General features: G+C 40.9%; 1 protein-coding gene and 1 non-coding gene across 2 annotated transcripts in view; one reads left to right on the top strand and one right to left on the bottom strand.

Annotated features, from left to right (window-relative positions):
• Elf1 (E74 like ETS transcription factor 1) overlaps positions 1-22,877 on the bottom strand; it is a 92,737-nt gene that overhangs the window by 3,215 nt on the left and 66,645 nt on the right. The window contains exon 8 of the mRNA XM_004650999.3: positions 20,364-20,807. Coding sequence (XP_004651056.1) covers positions 20,364-20,807 — 444 coding nt within the window. The remainder of the gene's footprint in view (positions 1-20,363; positions 20,808-22,877) is intronic.
• LOC123459721 lies at positions 21,617-21,723 on the top strand. Its single transcript, XR_006636475.1, has one exon. It is a non-coding gene; the product is annotated as a U6 spliceosomal RNA (small nuclear RNA).

Raw genomic sequence — 22,877 nt, forward strand, 5'->3', positions numbered from 1 at the left:
CATAGCTGGTCAGTTCAGGTACCTCATTCAGAATCTATGACTCTAATTTGGGTTATAGGATGTGCTTTATTTCTGTACTTTCTTGTCTTTAATTCCCTTAATTTAATAAAATATAAACTTTACCTTCTGGTTTGTGGATTTCTATTCTTTAAATACATGAGATAAAAATCTCAGGGATACCCCAAATGTATTGATACACTGGAATATATTGGTGAGGAACCCCAAAATTCCCATATCATTGTCAACAGATTTAGCAATTTATGCATGAGCTGCTGGAAAGAATTTTTTAAATATTTTATTTATTTATTTGAGAGAGACAGAGAGAGAGAGAATGGGCATGCCTGGGTCTCCAGCTCCTGCAAATGAACTCCAGATGCATGTGCCACCTTGCGCATCTGGCTTACATGGGTCCTGGGGAATTGAATCGAGGTCCTTTGGCTTTGCAGGCAAACACCTTAACTGCTAGGTCATCTATCCAGCCCAGAAAATTAGTTTAAAAAAATATTTTATTTGTTCATCAGAGAGAGAAAGGCAGGCAGATATAGAGAGAATCGGTGTACCAGGGCCTCCAGCCATGGCAAACAAACTCTGAACACATGTGTCACCCTATGCAGTTGGCTTGCGTGGACACTAGGGAATTAAACCAGGTCCTCAGGCTTAACAGGCAAGCACCATAACCATAAAGCCATCTCTTTAATCCCCCAAGTTAGGAATTTTAAAGTCAATCTGCTTTTTATACTTTTGTTTGTTTGCTTTTTGTTGTTGGTGGTGGTTTTGGCTTTTATCAAGGCCCTAGGGTCTCACTCTAGCCCAGGCTGACCTGAAATTCATTCTGTAGTTCTAGGCTGGCCTCAAACTCACAGATATCTTCCAAGTGCTATGATCAAAGGTATGTGCTACCACACCCAGCCCCAAATTTTATTTGTTTTGTATTTTTCAAGGTAGGGTCACCCTACAGACCAGAATGCACTTAGCCTCTGGAGTGAATGTACAATGCTGCTTCCCTCCCATAGTGTCATGTGTCTGCATACTTAACCGCCAGCTGCTGGTGCTGTTCATGAAGGTTGCAGAACCATTAGGAGGCAGAGACCTGCTAGAGGAAGTGGGTCACTGGGGGTGGGCACTGAGGTTTTGAGGGCCAGACTTATTTGCTATTCTTCTGATCCCTGTCTGCACTGTGACTAAAGCTCCCTGCCCTAGCCAGCCATGTCTACCCCACCATGATGGACTCAGACAATGTAAGCTGAAAGAAACCCTTTTTCTTCTTCCATAAGTTGCTTCTGGTGTTTTCTTTTTCTTTTCTTTTCTTCTTTTTTTTTTTCTTTTATCTTTTTTTTTTTTTTTTGTCTGAGGTAGGGTCTCACTCTATCCCAGGCTGACCTGAAATTCACTATGTAATCTCAGGGTGGCCTCGACTCTCTGAGAACCTCCTTTCTCTGCCTCCCAAGTGCTGGGATTAAAAACATGTACCACCACGCCTTGCAACTGGTTGAGTCCTTTTGTCCCAACAACAAGAAAGTAACCCTATTTTAGTATTTATATGATATATATATAGTTTGTTTTCTTCCAGGTATGGTCTCCCTCTAGCCCAGGCTGACCTGGAACTCATTCTGTATGTAGTTCCAGGCTGGCCTCAAACTCACAGCAGTAATCCTCCTGAAAGAGGATAGAAGAAAGCTACATTTTTTAAAGGCAGTTTTAGTTAGAGATGGAGGCCCAGAGAGAGCCAAGAGATGCCATCCCACATACCACCTCACCCTGGCACAAAAATGGAACTCTTGGCAGAAATGGAACTTGTGTCTGATCCAGACTGATCTACAGCACCCTTGCTGCCCACAGTCTAGTATACTATCTAGATGGGCTGGCCCTGCTATCCACCCTCCAAATCTAAAAATCAATTGGGTCTTTCCCTTGCCTATAAAGGCTGTTGTCTTCTTGTTGCTAACTCTACTCAGCTCCGCTTTTCTTTTTTTTTTTTTAAGTTTTTAAAGGTAGGGTCTCACTCTAGCCCAGGCTGACCTAGAATTCACTATGTAGTCTTGGGCTGGTCTCAAACTCACAGCGATCCTCCTACCTCTGCCTCCTGAGTGCTGGGGTTAAAGGCATGTATCACCACGCCTGGCTTCAGTTCCATTTCTTTATTCTTTTAGGTAGGATATCTCTCTAGCCCAGGCTGACCTGAAATACACTATATAGTCTCAAAGTGGCCTCAAACTCACAGTGATCCTTGTACCTCTGCTTCCCCAGTGCTGGGATTAAAGGTGTAAACCAATACGCCTGGCTTTTCACTCTGTTTTTTTTTTTTTTTTTTTTTTTTGCTCAGCTATGCCTCTCTTGGCTCTGCCATAGGGACACACAAGAGTCTGGCTTCCCCTCATCCAGCCTGGCTCCAGGAGGGAGAACATAAAACTGTTTCTTGGTCTAGGGGACCTTTTCTTCTTGCCTCTGTTTAGAGGTAGCATCTCAGTTTGATTACATGCATGGTATTCCTCTGGTCTCTTATCTACCACATGTGTATTTTCTTTAAACTCAGGGAAACCATCTAACTTTCTTCCTTATTCATTTTTCCTCTAAATCTCCCAGTCTCTGCTTTGATGTCTGTTTTTTTTTTTTCCTTGAGCCTTACCATTTGCCCTCTTAACTTTCCTACCTGGAAAAGCACATGGCAGACTCCAAGCTGGCTCCTCTTAAGTCTCCCTACATAAGCTCCTAGATTCTACTTTCCACATGTTTACTGCTGTACTACAGTTTTTCACCAAAAACCTCAATTTCTCTTAAATTAACCTTATAAACTATGCAATGCTTCCACATAAGAGCATGTTTTTTACTTCCCATGTGTATATGATCCTGCTCCAGTCTTCCTTCTTAGATCCCAGTCTCCCTTAAATAAACCTGACAATTTGTGCTTTTTCTTTAAAATAAACCCCACAATTTGTAATTTCTCTCATTAAAAATCCCCCCAATTGGGCTGGAGAGATGGCTTTGCGGTTAAGCGCCTTGCCTGTGAAGCCTAAGGACCCTGGTTCGAGGCTCAGTTCTCCAGGTCCCACGTTAGCCAGATGCACAAGGGGGCGCACACGTCTGGAGTTCGTTTGCAGAGGCTGGAAGCCCTGGCGCGCCCATTCTCTCTCTCTCTCCCTTTATCTGTCTTTCTCTCTGTGTCTGTCGCTCTCAAATAAATAAATAAAAAATTTTAAAAAATCCCAATTTGTGATTTCTCCCTAAACTTAGTAATTTATAATTTATAATTCATAATTTATCCTTCTTCAGTCCATCTTTATTAAAGGTAAGACAGCTGGGTGTGGTGCTGCACACGTTTACTTCCAGCACTCAGGAGGCAGAGGTAAGAGAATCACTGTGAATTTGAGGCAAGCCTGAGACTACATAGTGGATTCCAGGTCAGCCTGGACTAGAGTGAGACTCTACCTGAAAAAAAACAAAAAGTAGGTCAGAACCTAAAACTTGGGGTTCATAAATTTGGATGACCCCTCCTGGACATCCAAACCCTACATCACTCCTAAATCAGCCTCCCAAGTGCTGGGATTAACAGCATGCACCGCCACACCCAGCTTATTTATAGGATATTGTCATTGACAGCCTTACCTCTTAACAATTACTAAACAATACTTTTCAAAAGTTATTAACATAAGAGAAAAAATGTTTGATTAAAAAGAACCTGCATGAGGCCAGAGAGAAGGCTTAGCAGTTAAGGTCTGCAAAGCCTAAGGACCCAGGTTTGACTCGCCAGTACCCATGTAAGCCAGATAGATGCACAAGGTGACACATACATCTGGAGTTGTTTACAGTGGCAAGAGACTCAGTATGTCTACAATCTCTCTCCCTCTTTCTCTCTCTCCCCCCCCCCCGCCTCTCTCTCTCCCTCCCTCCCTCCCTCAAATAAACTACTTTAAAACAACAACAACAAAAATATCCCTGTCTGGGGTTGGAGAGATGGCTCACCAGTTAAGGTGCTTGCCCATAAAGCCTAATGACCTGAGTTCAATTTCCAGTACCCATATAAAGTCAGATGCACAAAGTGATAATTGTGTTTGAGCTCCTTTGCAGTTGTTAGAGGCCCTGGTGTGCCCATTCTCTCCCTCCTTCCCTGCCCCCACTCTTCTCAGATTAAAAAAAGGGGGGGCTAGAGAGATGGTTCAACAGTTAAGGTGCTTTCCTGCAAAGACTAACAACCCATGTTCAGCCTCCCACTACCCACATAAAGCCTGATGCAAAATATGGCACTGTTTGCAGCAGCTAGAAGCCCCATTCATATTCATTCTCTCTCTGCTTACAAATAAACAAATATTTATTTATTTTGCCTTTTCAAAGTTGGATCTCACTCTAGCCCAGGCTGACCTGGAATTCACTAGGTAGAGGCTGGCCTTGAACTCACAGCAATCCTCCAAACTCAGCCTCCCAAGTGCTGGGATTAAAGGCATACACCACCACACCAAGCAATAAAGGTATTTTTAGAAAGGACTAGACCCTCCAAGGGTCACAGTCCATTGTAGAAGAAATGACAGAAATAATGAAGGGTAGGGCTGCTTACAATGCAATCTTCCAGACACAAAATGGCCTGGATATCCATGACCTCAGAGTGCCCGACACTACCTACACAAGACCTTCATAATAGGAGGAAAAGATGATGACATCAATACAGAAGAGAGACTAATCGGAAAGAAGAAGGGATTCAATGGAGGGTGGATTTGAGAGGGTGAGAATGGAGGTATGGGAGGAAATTAGCACAGTTTATTATCTACACTTATGGAAACTGTCAAAAAAAAAAACCCTTAAGGTTAAAAGGTTAAGTTAAAAAGGCATGGTGGTACACGCCTTTAATCCCAACACTCAGGAGGCAAAGGTAGGAGAATCACTGTGAGTTTGAGGCCACCCTGAGACTACATAAGGAAGTCCAGATCAGCCTGAGCTACAGTGAGACCCTACCTCAAAAAACAAAAAAAATGGGGGGGGGGGCTGGAGAGTTGGCTTAGTGGTTAAGACACTTGCCTGCAAAGCCTAAGGACCCAGCTTCGATTCCCCAGGACCCACGTAAGCCACATGTACAAGGTGGTGCATGCATTTAGAGTTCGTTTTCAGTGGCTGAAATCCCTGATACACCCATTCTCTGTGTGTCTTTCTCTCCTCCTTCCTCCTTTTTTTTTTTCTTTTTGGATTTTCGAGGTAGGGTCTCACTCTAGCTCAAGCTGACCTGGAATACACTATGTAGTCTCAGAGTGGCCTCGAATTCATGGCAATCCTTCTACCACTGCCTCCCAAGTGCTGGGATTAAAGGTGTGTGCCAACACACCCAGCCCCTTCCTCTTTCTATCTTTCAATAAAATAATTTTTTTAAATGTTAAATAAAACAAAGCCAAATTTAAAAAGATTTTTTAGGGGCTGGAAGGATGGGCTTAGTGGTAAGGCACTTGCCTGCAAAGCCTAAGGATCCAGGTTCAATTCTCCAGATCCCATGTAAGACAGATGCACATGATGACACATCCATCTGCAATTAGTTTGTAGTGGCCAGAGGCCCTGGTGCACCCATTCTCTCTCTCTCTCTCCTCTCTCTAATAAGTAAACAAAAGTAAAATAAAGTAAAAACATTTTTTAAGAAAAAGGTTTAAAAATAGACAAAATTCCTATTAATGCAAGGTCAACAACAAAATAAAAGTGCGTACATTTGAATTATTAAAAAAAATAAGCTGGGCATGGTGGTGCATGTGATGCCAGATGCACAGAGTGGCACATGTACCTGGAGTTCTCTCTTCTGTGTCTCTGCATGCAAATAAATTAAAGAAAAAAAATTTAAGTCCTATTAACCAAAAAAAAAAAAAAAAAAAAAAAATCAAAAAGCTGGGCATGGTGGTGCATGCCTTTAACCCCAGCACTAAGGAGGCAGATGTAGAAGATCACTGTGAGTTTGAGGCCAGCCTGGGAGCACATAGTGAATTCCAGGTCAGTCTAGGATACAGTGAGACCCTTGAAATTAAAAAAAAAAGAAAAAGAAATCAGGGGGCTGGGGAGGAGAGATGGCTCACTGATTAAGATGCTTGCCTGCAAAGTCTAACAACCAGGGTTCAACACCCCGATACCCATGTAAAGCCTGCTAAACACTAACACATGCATTTGGAATTCATATGCAGTGACTGGAGGCCTTGGCATGCCCATTTTCTCAGTCTCTCTTCTCCTTGCTTTCAAATAATACATAAGTAAATAAATATTTAAACAAAAAAGAACTCAGACTAGAGAGATGGCTCAATGCATAAAGGTGCTAGCTTCCAAAGGTTGCTGGTCTGGGTTCAAATCCACAGTACCCACGTAAGGCTATATGTACAAGGTGGCACACACAGCTGGAGTTTGTTTGCAGCAGCAAGAGGCCTGGTGTGCTTCCCCTTCCCTGGTTGCAAATAAATAAAAGTGTAAAAATACTTCATTACCCTAAGAGCAGATAAGAATGAACGTATATACTACTTCAAAATAAATTAAGTGTGGGTATATTTATAAAAAACATATTTTGTTTGACAGGTATTATGTAAGGTACTATGATTAAAAAAAAAAAAATCAGGGCTGGAGCCAGGCGTGGTGGTGCACGCCTTTAATCCCAGCACTTGGGAGACAGAGGTAGGAGGACTGGTGAGACTTCGAGGCCACCCTGAGACTACATAGTAAATTCTAGGTCAGCCAAGGCTAGAGCAAGACCTTACCTCAAAAAAAACAAACAACAAACAAACAAACAAAAACCAGGGCTGGAGAGATGGCTTAGTGGTTAAAGCACATGCCTGCGAAGCCTAAGTACCCTGGCTCAATTCTCCAGTTCCCACGTAAGCCAGATGCACAAGGTGGCACATGAGTCTGGAGTTCATTTGCATTGGCTACAGGCCCTGCCGTGCCCACTCTCAATCTCTCTTTCTCTCCCTCTCTCTGTCTGTAATAAATAAATAAATAAAAATAAGATCTTTTAATTTTTTTAAAAAAAATCAAATACTAGGGGCTAGAGAGATGGCTTAGTGGTTAACCGCTTGCCTATGAAGCCTAAGGACCCTGGTTTGAGGCTCGATTCTCCAGGACCCACGTTAGCCAGATGCACAATGGGGTGCACACCCACTTTCTCTCTCTCTCTTCCTCTTTCTCCTCTGTCTGTTGCTCTCAAATAAATAAAAATGAATAAAAAATACATTTTTCAAAAAATCAAATACTGGGTAGGTGTGGTGGCACATGCCTTTAATCCCAGAACTCAGGTGACAGAGGAAAGAGGATTGCTGTGATGTCCAGGCCAGCGTCAGATTACATAGTGAGTTCCAGGCCAGCCAGCCTGGGCTAGAGCGAGACCCTACCTCACAAAAACAAGCCAAGAGACTCCTGGTTACGATGGCAGCACAGTAACCACACCAAAACAGATGAGGGAGAGAAGTAAACAAAAAACACCATAATACACTCTTCTACCAAAAAGTGAAGGTGTACAATTATCAACCATGGCAGAGAAACAGGAGAGACCCAGCGCTTCTAGCAAGCACAGAACCAATCAGAATTGGCTCTGGCCTTGGCGCTGATCCCAGTCCTGGTCACTGGGAAGAGCTATGTGCCTGAGCGACAGGGGCAAAACCAAGGTGGGGAAACACTCCAATCACACCAGCCTCTTTGAAAAGTCAAATATTGGAAGGAGAATGCAGCAGGGACCAAATGAGCAGCTCTTGAGGAAGAGGATCACAGGGACCAGCTCCTCACCTCCTGTACAACTTCAGACGCCCTTTATAGCCTCATTTTCCCCCAACTGCCAGCACAGGCAACCACTGGCAACGTAGAGAAGGGAACTCAGCTACATAGCACCAAGCACAGGTAGTCAGAGCAGCAGACTCACCAACCCAGCCAGTCTAGCCAAGACGACAGCGCAGTAAACAGGGACCTAAGTGGCACATAGCATAGGTGAGACCAGAAGCCATCCCAAAAAATAACAGGGCCTACTTACACTGAGCCAGTACCTACCACAAAGCCCAGCATATAGGCTTACACAGGAAGTGCTCATCGCACCTTCCACATCAAAGCAGGTTATGTGTTAAGATTTATTGATAGGTGACGTTGCCATTCTTATATAAGCTGCATTTTGGGGTTGTACTTTGTTGCTTCCTGATTTATAGTGCCTTTGTCTTCTTCTGTCATTCTTGTGGGCAGGGTCTCACTTGGCCCCAGACTGACCAGGAATCCTTTATAGACCAGAAATCTCAGCCTCCCAGTTGACAGGATTAAGGGTGTGTGGCAACATACTCCCTTAGGGACTTTGACTTTGTTAGATTATCTGAATGTTTTAATACCCACTCTAACATAAATACTCCATGCTGGTTTTGATTAAATGTGTATGTTGCTCAGTTGAAAAACAGAATTTACCCATATTTTGCCCCACTCCGCCTACCCAACACCTAGGATCACTTCTGCTGTTACCCTTGGGAGCAATGTAAGAGCCACATCTGGCACCTTAAGCTCCTACTCTGAAAACATATGTCAGATTTACACATCCAAGAAAACTGCAGATAATTAGAAAACCCAAGCACCAAATTAACCCAAGATGACAAAATCTCTACGTTATAATACAAGAAACAAAAAATGAAGACAATATAATTCCACCAAAAAATTATAAAACCATCAGAGGTGAAGAACTTCACTCCAAAGGCATAGTAGGTATTTTCACCAAAATCAAAGAAGAAAATTTCTCACACATAGGCAGAGATGCCAATACAGATAAAGAAAGCCTTTAGAAGACCAAACAGACCAGGAAAGAACCTCTCCTTGCCATATTAAAATTAAACTACTAAGCACATAAACCAAAGAAAATATATTAAAAACAGTTAGAGAGAAACATCAAGTCAATTATAAAGACAAGAAGGGCTTGGGATATATTCCAACTTCTGAAAATTAACTGTCAACCAAGATTACTTTAGCCAGAAAAGCTATCCATTCAAATTGAGGGAGAAATAAGGTCATTCCACACACGCACACAAAACAGACTAAAGGAATATATGACCACTAAGCCAGTACTATAGAAAATATTTGAAGGGGTCCTTCATGCTAAAGAGAAAGGAAAGCTCACACATGAGGAAACAGGAAAAAATAAACTATACTCAAATAATAGTTAATATAACAGAGTAAAGGAAAAGCAGCAAGCACTACAAAACAACAAGAATGGCAAGATTAAATGCAAACCTTTCGGTAATAACTCTTACTATCAAGGACCTTAATACCCCACCCAAAAGACAGAGGCTTGCAGACTGGGTTAAAAGGCAGGATCCATCTATTTGTTGCCTCTAAGAAACTCATATCTCCATAAAAGACAGACATTATCTTAGGGTAAAAGGATGGAAATTGGTATTCAAGCAAATGGACCTAGAAAACAAGCAGCTGTTGCTATCCTAATATCTGACAGGATAGACTTCAAACATTAGTTAGAAAAAATAAAGTCACTTTATATTGATTAAAGGAACACTCCAACAGGAGGACATTACAGTTCTAAATATGTATGCACCTGCCATGGGGGCTCCAAATTTCATCAAGCAAATACTAATTGACTTAAGGTCACAAATAACACCGAACACAATTGTAGTTGGTAATGTCAATATCACACTCTCATCAGCTGACAGATCATCTCAGCAAATAATAAATAGAGAAGCATCTGGATTAAATGAGCTTATAGAACACATGGACCTAACAGATACCTATAGAACACCCCATCCGAATGCTGCAGGATGCATGCACATTATTTTCAGTAGCACATGGAACATTCTCTAAAATATACTATATATTAGTATACAAAGAAAATTTTAACAAATACAGAAAAACTGAAATAATTCCTTGTACTCTATCTAATCACAATGGAATTAAAATACAAATCAAAAAGAGGAAAAACTATGTGGGTAGAGAGAGATGGCTTAGCTGTTAAGACAGTAGCCTACAAACCCAAAGGACCCAGGTTCAATTCCCCAGGACCCACATAAGCCAGATGCACAAGGTGGCACATGTGTGTGGAGTATGTAAAAAGAAAAACTACATAAGCATACACAAAATCATGGAAACTACAAAGTACAATACTGAATGATGCATGGGTCACTGAAAAAAGGGAAGTAAAAAAATTCGTAGAATCAACTGGTAATGAGAACACAACAAACCAAAACCGTTGGGACACAATGAAGGTAGCCTTAAGAGGGAAATTTATAGCATTAAGTGCCTATATCAGAAAAGCCGTAAGTAAACAACTTAATGCTTCACTTAAGGACTTGGAAAAAGAACAAGGCAAACCAAAAATCAGTATCCAAGAAAAAAATAACAGATTAGAAGCTGAGTGTTGTGGTGTACACCTTAAATTTTCCAGCACTGGAGAGGCAGAAGTAGGGATCTCTGTGAGTTGGAGACAACCCTGAAACTACATAGTGAATTCAAGGTCAGCCTGGGCTCAAGTGAAACCCAACATCAAAAAAATATATAAATAAATAAATAAACAAATAAATATAGATTAGGGCAGAAATTAATGAAGCAGAACCCCAAATAAGAATGCAATCAATGGGGCTGGAGAGATGGCTTAGCGGTTAAGCGCTTGCCTGTGAAGCCTAAGGACCCTGGTTCGAGGCTCGGTTCCCCAGGTCCCACGTTGGCCAGATGCACAAGGAGGCGCATGCGTCTGGAGTTCATTTGCAGAGGCTGGAAGCCCTGGTGCGCCCATTCTCTCTCTCTCCCTCTCTCTGTCTTTCTCTCTGTGTCTATCGCTCTCAAATAAATAAATAAAAATTAAAAAAAAGAATGCAATCAATGAAACAAAGTGTTGATTCTTTCATTGTAGCTAAATATCTCCATTTCAAGTCTCTCAAAGGTCAATTTTAATTGCAATAGTATTTTATTTTTGTTTCTATCTATCTTTATCCTTTCAAAGATAAACAAGATTGACAAATCCTTAGAAAATCGCACCAAAAGAAAGAGAGAAGAGACTTAAATTAGAGTAAGAGGTGAAAAAGACACCATTATAGCAGATACCAAAGAAATTCAGTAAATCATAAATAAATCATAAGGACATCCTTTAAGAACATAAACTCTAAGTTTGAAAATATGAAAAAAGGAAAGAATTATACTAAGTGAGGTAACCCAGGCCCAGAAAGCCAAGCACCGTATGTTCTCCCTCATATGTGGATCCTAGCTACAGATAATAGGGCTTCTGTGTGAGAAGGAAAAAACTCAGTAGCAGAGGCCAGTAAGTTTAAAAGGAGATATAAAAGGAAGAGAAAGGAAGGGAGGAGGGTAGTTAATAGGTTGGTATTGTATATATGTAAGTAGAAGAATAGATTAACGGGGGTGAAAAGGCCCAAAGTGAGATCAGGGGAAGAGACTGAGTAAAGGAAAGGTGGAGGGAAGGCTAATCAAAATCTGAGGATGCAAATAAATCATATGGAATCCTCCAGTTTCGGACAATGGAACACTCAGGAGCCATAGATCATTGTTAGAAAATTTTCAGTGCCAGGGATGGGATACCTCCACTGACTTGTTGGCCACGGAGGTCCCTGATGGCCACAGAACATTATAGGCCATTGCCGAGGCCCTTGGTTTCCCACCAGGAATAGATGGTAAGACCCTACTGCTGGAAACTCCACATACTTGGGCTGCAAGGCCACTGAGAAATCCTGTTGGAACTGAACTGATAACCACCTCCATGTAGACCAGCTGACAGAAAGATGGAAGAAGCCATTCTACATGTAGTTCAATGGGAGAAAGAGATACCACCAGTGGAGATACTCTGGACACTGCAATCCTTATAATTGGCCAGCCAGGCCAAATGAGCCAACAGGTGCAATAGTGGCACGTCTGTCATGGTGGAAACCAACTGCCCTCCAATTGGACTGGAGGTCCACTCCATGGGGGAAACACATCCCTGATACTGAAAACTTAAAACAGGGGTAGTCATGAGCCCTAAGGGTGTAACATCTGCTGATGTCTGGAAAAATATATATGCTATACTTTTCAAACTGCCCAGTTAGCCCTTCTCTTAATATTTATACCCTTGTATTTATGCTACTTTCACTTTGGGTAGAGAATCTTCTCTTTTCAGATGGCAGTGACCTTGGGATGACTCAGAAGGTATCCTAGTGCTGGAAAGAAGTGACTGGAGTACTGAGTAACATCTCGATCACACCTTCCAAGGCTCAGGGCCTAATGCGGAAAAGGTGGCGGAAAGAATGTAAGAGCTGAAGAAGGGTAGGACTCCTTACAACATGCTCCCTCCAGACATAAAATGGCCTGGATATCCATGACCTCACAGTGCCTGACACTACCTATACAAGACCATCAAAAGGAGGAAAAGATGATGACATCAAAATAAAAGAGACTGATTGAGATGGGGAGGGGATATGATGGAGAATGGAATTTCAAAGGGGAAAGTGTGGGGGAGAGGGAGGATATTACCATGGGATACTTTTTAGAATCATGGAAAATGTTAATAAATATTGAGGAAAAAAAAGAAAATATGAAAAAAGGGTGATTTCTTTGACTTATAAGACCTACCAAAATTAAATCAAGATGAGATTAGCCACATAAATAGACCTGTAACAAGTATGGAGATCTAAGCAATTATATTAAAAGAAAATCTCCTAACTAAAATAAGTACAGGCCCAGAGGGATTCACAGGTGATTTTACCAGACTTCACCAAAGAACTAACACGAATGCTTCTCAAACTTTTCCATAAAATAGAAAAGGAAGGAATACTACCAAACTCTTCTACAAAGCCAGTATCACCCTGATACCAAAACCAGATAAAGACAGAACAAAACAATAGAAAAAAATTACACACAAATCTCCCTCATGAACATAGATACAAACTTTCTCAACAAAATATTAGCAAACAAAATAAAAGAATATATCAGAAAGGTATTCACCCTCACCATCAGGTGTTATCCCAGAAATCCACGGATGGTTCACCATATGCAAATTGATAAAGGTAATACACTATATAAATGGAATGAAGGACAAAGATCATATGATTCTTCTCATTAGATACAGAAAAAACATTTGACAAAATCCAACATCCCTTCATGATAAAAGTCCTAAAGAAACTGGGAATAGAAGGAACACATCTTCAACATAATTTATTTATGACAAACCTACAGTCAACATAATACTAAATAGAGAAAAACTTGACACTTTTCTGCTAAAATCAGGAACAGGACAAAGGTGTCCACTGTCCTCACTTTAATTTAATATAGTACTAGAAATCTTAGCCATAGCAATAAGGCAGACACATATGAAAGGAATACAAATTGGAAAGGAAGAGATTGAGTTATCATTATTTGCAAATGATGATTCTATACATAAGGGCCCTAAAGACTCCACCAGCAAACTGTTAGAGCTGATAAACATTTTTTTTTTAATTTTTATTTATTTATTTGAGAGCAACAGACACAGAGAGAAAGACAGATAGAGGAAGAGAGAGAATGGGCGCGCCAGGGCTTCCAGCCTCTGCAAACGAACTCCAGACGCGTGCGCCCCCTTGTGCATCTGGCTAACGTGGGACCTGGGGAACCGAGCCTCGAACCGGGGTCCTTAGGCTTCACAGGCAAGCGCTTAACCGCTAAGCCATCTCTCCAGCCCGCTGATAAACATTTTTACCAATGTAGCAGGATACAAAATAAACACACAGAAATCAGTAGCCTTCCTATATGCTAACAACAAAGAAACAGGATGATATCAGAGAATCACTTCCATTCACAACTGCATCAATAAACAAACAAACAACCTTGGAATAAACCTAATCAAAGAAGTGAAGGATCTCTACAGTGAAAACTTTAAAATACTCAACACAGAAATTGAAGAAGACACTAGGAAATGGAAAGACATCCCTTGTTCTTGGATTGGAAGAAGAAATGTTGTGAAAATGGCAATCTTACCAAAAGCAACCTACACATTTACTACAATCTCCATCAGAAATCCAAAGACACCATCCGTGGATGCCTTTAATCCCAATACTTGGGAGGCAGAGGTAAGAGGATCTCCCTGATTTTGAGGCCACCCTGAGACTCCATAGTGAATTCCAGGTCAGCCAGGGCTAGAGTGAGACCCTACCTCAAAAAAACAACAAATAAACAAATAAAAATAAATTAAATTAAAAAAGAAAAGAAATAAAACAATTTGGAGCAACAAAAATAAGGCTGGTAGTTATCACCATACCTGATTTTAACCTATATTATAAAGCCATAGTAACAAAAGCAGCATGGCACTGGCACAAAAACAGCACATCAATGGATCAAAATAAAGGATCCAGATCTAAGTCTGGGTAGCTTACAGCCTTCTGATCTTTGACAAAAATGCCAAAAACACTCATTGAGGAAAAGACAGCCTCTTCAGCAAATGATGCTGGGAAAACTGGATATGTATCTATAGAAAGTTGAAGATAGATCCTTCTCTATCTCCATGCACAAGAATTAAGTCCAAATGGATCAAAGACTTTAAATATCAGACCTGAAACTTTGAAACTGCTAGAAGAAAAAGCAGAGGAAACCCTTCAACATATTAGGATTGGCAAAGACTTTCTGAATATAACCCCAGTGACTCAGGACATAAAATCACTAATCAACCAGTGGGACCTCATGTAATTATAAAACTTTTTGTACAGCAAAGGACACTGAACAGGGCAAAGAGGCAACCTACAGAATGGGAGAAAATCTTTGCCAGCTATTCATCTGACAGGTGATTAATATGCAGGATACACAAAAAACTCAAAAAACTAAATAATAAATCGAACAATCCAACTAAAATGTGGGCTACAGAACTAAACAGAGAGTTCTCAAAAGAAGAAATACAGATGGCATATAACTACTTTGAGATTCCGTCTCACTCATGTCAGAATGGCTATCATCATAAAAAGAAATGATTATATTTTAAGATTTTATTTTTATTTATTTGAGACAGAGAAAAGGAGCGGGGGGGAGAGAGAGAGAGAGAATGGGCACACCAGGGCCTCTAGGCACTGCAAACAAACTCCAGATGTATGTGCCATCATATGCATCTGGCTTATGTGGGACCTGGAGAATCAAACCTGGGTCTTAGGCTTTGCCAGTATGTGCTTTAACCACTAAGCCATCTCTCCAGCCCACAAATGACTATAAATGCTGGCAAGGATGCAGAAAAAGAGGAACCTTTCTACACTGTTGGTGGAAATGCAATTCAGTCCGGCAATTGCGGAAATTAGGGTAGAGGTTCCTTAGACAGCTATAATTAGATTTACCATTATGACCCAGCTATAACCCTCATAGGTATAAATCATAAGGACTTGTCTCACTACCTTAGAGATACTTGCTCAGCCATGTTTATTGCTGCTCTATTCTCAATAGCTAAGAAATGGAAATATCCCAGATGTGCCGCAACTGATGAATTGATAATGAAGATGTGGCATATTTATACAAAGGAGTTCTACTCAGCAGTAAAGAAAAGTAAAATTTGCAAGAAATAGATGGATCTGGAAAGGATTATACAGAGTGAGGTAACCCAGACCCAGAAAGTCAAACGTCACATGTTCTCTCTCATATGTAAATCCTAGCTAAAGGTAGGACTTCTGTGTGAGTTGGAATAAAACTCAGTAAGTAGAGGCCATTAAGCTAGAAAGGGGATATAAAGGAAATAGGGAGGGAAGACTTAATAGGATGTTACTGTATATATGTAAGTAGAAGAACTGATTAATGAGGGTGGAGAGGCCTAAGTAAGGTCAGGGGAAGAGACTAAGTAAAGGAAAGGTGAGTGGAGGACTAATCAAAATCTAAGAGAGTATGAATATGTCATATGGAAAACTACTTTTTTGGACAATGGAACACCCAGAAGCCATAGATTGCTATTAGAAAATTTTCATTGCCAGGGAAGCAATACCTTCCAGTGAGTTGTTGGCCAGGAAAGCCCCTGATATGTTATTACCGAGGCTCTTTGTTTCCCACCAGGAATAGATGGTAAGACCCTATTCCTGAAGACTCCACATACTTGGGCTGCAAGGTCACTGAGAAATCCTGCTGGAGCTGAGCTGAAAACCTCCTCCATGTAAACCAGCTGACAGAAAGCTATGCTAAATGCAGTTTAATGGGAGAGACAGAAATCACCAGTAAAGATACTCAACAGTGAACACTGCAAGCCTTAAATTTGGCCAGCAAGGCCAAATGAGCCAATGGGTGCAGTAGTGGCATGTCTGTTATGGGGGAACCAGCAGCCCTCTAATTGGAATGGAGGCCCACTCCATGGGAGGGAATACATTTCTGTTACTGAAAACCTACAACAGGGATAGTCATGAGCCCTAGGGGTGTAAGCTCTGCGGGTATCTGGCTAAATGTATACACTATGCTCACCAAACTGCTCAATAAGCACTTCTCGTAATGTTTACATAATTTTTTTTTTCCCAAGGTAGGGTCTCACTCTAGCTTAGGCTGACTTGGAATTCACTATGGAGTCTCAGGGAGGCCTTGAACTCACAGCAATCCTCCTACCTCTGCCTCCCAAGTACTGGGATTAAGGGGGTGTGCCACCACGCCTAGCTCATATCCATATATTAATGCTACTCTCACTTTTTAGAGAAGCTTCTATTTTCAGATGGCAGTGACCTTGGGATGACTCAGAAGGCATCATAGTGCTGGGAAGAACTGACAGGAGTGCTCAGCACTGCAGTATCTCTATCACACCTTCCAAGGCTCAGGGTCCATTGCAGAAGAGGTGGAGAAAAGAATGTAAGAGCCAAAGGAAGGATAGGACTCCTTACAATGCGCTCCTCTAGACATAAAATGCCCTGGATATCCATGATCTCACAGTGCCTGATGCTACCTACACAAGACCATCATAATAGTAGGAAAAGGTGACATCAAAATAAAAGAAAGACTAATTGAGAGGGGGACAGGATATGATTGAGAGTGGAGTTTCAAAGGGGAAAGTGGAGGGAGGGAAGGAATTACCAAGGGATATTGTCTATAGTTACAAAAGTTGTCAATAAAAAAATAAATTTAAAAAAAGCTGAGAATGAAATCAGAAAATCATTCCTATTAATAACTGCTTCATAGTAAATTAATTAATTATGTAAGTAAATACCTTGGAATAAACCTAACCAAGGAAGTGTAGGATCTCTACAATGAGAATTTTAATTAAAACACTCAAGTGTGAAATTGCAGAAGACACTCAAATGAAAAGACATTCCATGTTCTTGGATTAGAAAAATACTATGACTGCGTGAGAATGAAAATACTTAGTAGCAGAGGCCAGTAAGTTAAAAAGGAGACATAATGGGAAGAGAAAGGAAGGGAGGAGGGTACTTAATAAATTGATATTGTATATATGTTAAGTACAATGGTTGTTATGGGGAGGTAATATGATGGAGAATGGAATTTCAAAGGAGAAAGTGTGGGGGGGAGGGAGGGAATTAACATGGGATTTTTTTTATAATCATGGAAAATGCTAATAAAAATTTAAAAAATAAAAATAAAAATAAACAAGGCATCAAGCCGGGTGTGGTGGCGCACACCTTAATCCCAGTACTTGGGTGGCAGAGATAGGAGGATCACCATGAGTTCGAGGCCATCCTACAAAATGAATTCCATGTCAGCGTGAGCTAGAGTGAGACTCTACCTTTAAAACAAACAAAAAGGGGCTGGAGAGATGGTTTAGTGGTTAAACGCTTGCCTGTGAAGCCTAAGGACCCCAGCTCGAGGCTCGATTCCACAGGACCCACGTTAGCAAGATGCACAAGGGGAGCAAGCGTTTGGAGTTCATTTGCAGTGGCTGGAGGCCCTGGCATGCCCATTCTCTTTCTCTCTCTCTCTCTCTTCCTCTTTCTCTCTGTCTGTCACTCTCAAATAAATAAATAAAAATAAACAAAAAAATGTAAAAAACAAAACAAAACAAGGCATCACCACAAAAAAAAGAAAAATACTATGAAAATGTCATTCTTACCAAAAGCAATCTACACATTTAATGCAATCCCCATCAAAATTCCAATAGCATTCTCCACAGAAATAGAAAAACCAATCCTAAAATTCATTTGGAAGTACAAAAAAACCTTAAATAGCCAAAACAAATCTTGGCAACAAAAATAAGGTTGGTAGTATCACCATACCTGACTAAGCTATAGTACAAAGCCAAAGTAACAAAAGCAGCATGGCAATCACAAAAAGACACATAGATAAGTGGAACGAAACAGAGGACCCAGTTGTAAATCCAAGCAGCAATAATCATCTGATTTTCAACAAAAGTGCAAAAATATTCATTGGAGAAAAGAAAACCTCTTCAACAAGTGGTGCTGGGAAAACTGTGTATCTGTATGTAGAAGGATAAAAACAGACCATTATTTCTCTTCATTCACAAGAATCAAGTCCAAATGCATCAAAGACCTTACTATCAAACATGAAACTCTGAAACTACCAGAGGAAAATGCAGGGGAAACACTTGAACATACTGGGATAGGTAATAACTTTCTGAATATAATGGCAGTTGTTCAGGAAATAAAACCACTAATCAACCACTGGGATCTCATGAAATTATAAAGCTTTTATACAGCAAAGGACACTGTGCATAGAGCAAAGAGGCACCTACAGAATGGGAGAAAATCTTTTGCCAGCTATACATCTGACAGAGGATTAATATGCAGGATATACAAAGAACTCAAAAAACTAAATAATAAGATATCAAACAACCCAATTAAAAAATGGTATATGGAACTAGCCGAGCGTGTTGGAACACAACTTTAATCACAGCACTTGGGAAGCAAAGGTAGGAGGACTGCTGTGAGTTCAAGGCCACCCTGAGACTACATAGTAATTTCCAGGTCAGCCTGGGCTAGGGTGAGACCCTACCTCAAAAAACCAAGGGGGGGGGGAATGGTGTATGGAACTAAATAGAGAGTTCTCAAAAGAAGTAGTACAGGTGTCATATAAACATCTAAAAGATGTTCTACCTGTGAGCTGGAAAGATGGCTTAGCAATTAACACACTTATCTGCAAAGCCAAACCACCTAGGATGCACAAAGTGGCACATGTGTTGGGAGTTTGTTTGCAGTGGCTAGAGGGCCTGGTGTGCCCATTCTTCCTTCCTCCCTCCCTCCCTCTCTGACTCTTTCTTTCTGGGCCAGGCATGGTGGCACACATCTTTAATCCCAGTGCTCGAGAGGCAGACGTAGGAGGATCACCACAAGTTTGAGGCCAACCTGACAGTACACAGTGAATTCCAGGCCAGCGTGGGCCTCGAAAAACCGCCTCAAAAAACCACCTTGAAAAAACAAAATGACTACATTTCCAACTTCTGGCATACTAAAACCTGAATAAGAGGTTTAGATTCTTGCTCTCCTCTGTTTGAACTTTAGCTCCAAAATAGAATCTTCCCAAGTTATGTTTATTTCTTAAACTTCAATGTAGTTTAAATGTCATAGTATGATAATTTATGCCTAATTTTTGTAGATTAATGGTTCTGAAGGAGAGATAGGAGAAAGCTAGGTTCTTTCAGGCAGTAAGGGGACTGATGCCCAAAGAGGGAACAAGGAGATGCTACCTATCTTCTTAGGCAGCTACAGTGGCTGGGATCCTGAAAGTAACAAGCAAGAGAATATCTATGGGCCTATCCTTGAAGTCTCTACTTTGCTAGAGATCTGACTTCTTATTTTTTCCCTAGATCTGTATTTTAAAAAACATTTATTGCTTTATTTGAAAGAGAAAGAGGCAGATATAATAAAGCAAGAGAACTGGGCTGGAGAGATGGCTTAGCGCTTAAGGTGCTTGCCTACAAAACCTAAGGACTCAGGCTCGATTCTCCAGGTCCCACATAAGCCAGATGCACAAAGTGGCACATGCATCTGGAGTTCATTTGCAGTGGCTGGAGGCCCTGGCTCGCCCATATTCTCTCTCTCCTTCTCTGTCTCTCATAAATATGAAAAAATAAAACTAAAAAACAAATAAAAGAAAGAAAGAGAAAGAGAGCTAAGTGTGGTGGTGTATGCCTTTAATCCCAGCACTCAGGAGACAGAGGTAGGAAGATCACTGTGAGGCTACCCTGAGACTACATGGTGAATTCCAGGTTAGCCTGTGCTAGAGTGAGACCCTACCTCAAAAATTTGAGAGAGAGAAAGGCATAGAGAGAGGAGAATGGGCACACTAGGGCCTCTAGCCACTGCAAATGAACTCCAGTTGCATGTACCACCTTGTGCATCTGGCTTTATGTGGGTACTGGGGAATCAAACTTCGTTCCTTTGGCTTTTCTGGAAGCACCTTAACCGATAAGCCATCTTTCCAGCCCAAGATTTACTTCTGGGTCTTGATCCCCTTAAAAAAATAATGGCTCTGGTCATAAATAGTATATGGTGAAATACATGAGTAACTGGTTTTCTTACCTAATACTCTGAACAGAAGAATTCAATGTTTCTTCCTGCATGGTACTGGTTATGGCTGTGTCTTCTGGGACAGCTTGTACTGGCTGTACTACATGAACAGTCCGGAAGAGCTGGGTAGGATATGGAGCCTGTGAGGGCTGCACTGTCCTCAAAACTTCTGATGGCTGTGAGACTTCCACAGGATCTTTGGGTTTGGTAGCTTTAGAATTCCCTGGTTTTAGGACTGTAGTAGCCTCTTTTATCACTGGACTTGAAGACACTCTTGATCGACTAGATTCATTCCTGCTTGAAGTGGTTGTTGAAGGTGGTGATGAATCTGAGGACTGTATGCTGGAACTTGGATCCTCATCATCTATATATATAAGATCTTTTGGCATTTCTTTAAACTGATACACCAAGCGCTGACCTTCCACTTTTGCCAGAATACCCCTTTGGTAATAGTACCTATTTCAATCAGACAATTTCATCAATATCTCATTAAAGACAACATAAAATAACAACAAAACTATTTATAGGAAGTTTGTAAATGCAGGCACTTATACAGAAAATGCATATATTTATACAAAGGGAAATTCCTAATTAATGACAAAATGTAAAAGCAATTGTGATGAAGGACTATCCTTCCTTCCTCTATGTTGCTGGTAGCTTGTTAGTATAATCAACCCTACTATAAAACTCAAGAAATTGTTTCTCCTCCAGACTTTACCATCTCATTTATATCACCTTAAATTTGACTCAATTTTGTGTGTAAAATTTAATGATATGCAATAGAAGTGAGCCAAATATTACTAATTTTGATAAAATCAAGCCAAGTATGGAGTCATATGCCTTTATTTCCACATTCCAGCACTTGGGAAGCAAAGGAAACCTGAGATTACAGAGTGAGTTCCATGTCAGCCTAGGCTAGAGTGAGATTCTAAGTCAAAAAAAGAAAGAAAGAAAAGGAAAAAAAGATTCAATTAATAAAATCAAGAACCTAGGCAAGTCTTTTTGGAGGGGGAATGTGGGGGCGGGGTTCAGGGTAGGATCTCACTGTCACCCAGGCTGACCTAGAATTTACTATGTAGTCTCAGACTGGCCTCAAACTCACAGTGATCCTCCTACCTCTGCCTCCTGAGTGCTAGGATTAAAGGCGTGCACCACCATGTCCAGCAAGCAGTTCTTTCTTAGAAAGCCCACCCCCACATCTTTAGTGTGTATTACCCTTTTCCTAAATATCTCTTTCTGTCTCCTTTAATGCCCATGTAAGTTAAGTGCTCACTTCAGCAACACATATACTAAAAATGGAACAATACAAAGATGATTAGCATAGCTCCTGTACAAGGATGACATGCAAATTTGTAAAGCATTCCAGCCGGGCGTGGTGGCGCACGCCTTTAATCCCAGCACACGGGAGGCAGAGGTAGGAGGATCACTGAGAGTTCGAGGCCACCCTGAGACTACATAGTGAATTCCAGGTCAGCCTGAGCCAGAGTGAGACCCTACCTCGAAAAACAAAACAAAACAAAACAAAACAAAACAAATTTGTAAAGCATTCCATTTTTATAAAATCGGTATTAAAAGCTGTTCTTGAACTGTGGAGATAGTCAGTAAAGTGCTTGCCTTACAAGCATGAGAATCTGAGTTATATTTTCAGAACCCTAGTAAAAAAAGTGAGTTGTGGCAGAATCTATTTACAATCCAGCAGTATAGATAAAGGCAGAGACAGATGGGTAGCTAAGACTCACTAACAGAGTCTAGCCTTCTTGGCAAGATCTAGGGGAAGATCATTTCAAAAGAAGTGGACACAAGCTGGAGAGATGGCTTAGTGGTTAAGATGTTCGCCTGCAAAGCCTAAGGTTTGACTCTCCAGAATCCAAATAATCCAGGTGCACAAGGTAGTGTATTCATCTGTAGTTCAACTGCACTGGCTAGAGACCTGTCATGCCTCTATTCACTCCCTCTCTCATACATACATAAATAAAAATTAAAAAGTGGACAGTTCCTGAGAAATGAATGATACTTGAGGTGTCAACACGTCTCCATGAGCACACATGTGGTATGCATGTCCATACACACTTCTACCTATACACATAATATACATATGCATGCAAAAAACCCTCTTTTTCTTAATAAACTCCAATTTCACTTCCTTTAAAAAAGATCCTTAAGGGCTGGAGAGATGGCTTAGCGGTTAAGCGCTTGCCTGTGAAGCCTAAGGACCCCGGTTCGAGGCTCGGTTCCCCAGGTCCCACGTTAGCCAGATGCACAAGAGGGCGCACGCGTCTGGAGTTCGTTTGCAGAGGCTGGAAGCCCTGGCGCGCCCATTCTCTCTCTCTCTCCCTCTATCTGTCTTTCTCCCTGTGTCTGTCGCTCTCAAATAAATAAATAAAAAATGAACAAAAAAAAAAATTAAAAAAAAAAAAAGATCCTTAAGTTAAAAAAAAAAAAGCCTATAAATAGTTCTTGTTTAAGACTTTCAAGTCACATTATCACCTAAAAATTTATTCAGGTCATTCTTATTTATAATCTTTC

Source organism: Jaculus jaculus, chromosome 3 (genome assembly GCF_020740685.1).
Source record: "Jaculus jaculus isolate mJacJac1 chromosome 3, mJacJac1.mat.Y.cur, whole genome shotgun sequence".
Taxonomy (NCBI): domain Eukaryota; kingdom Metazoa; phylum Chordata; class Mammalia; order Rodentia; family Dipodidae; genus Jaculus; species Jaculus jaculus.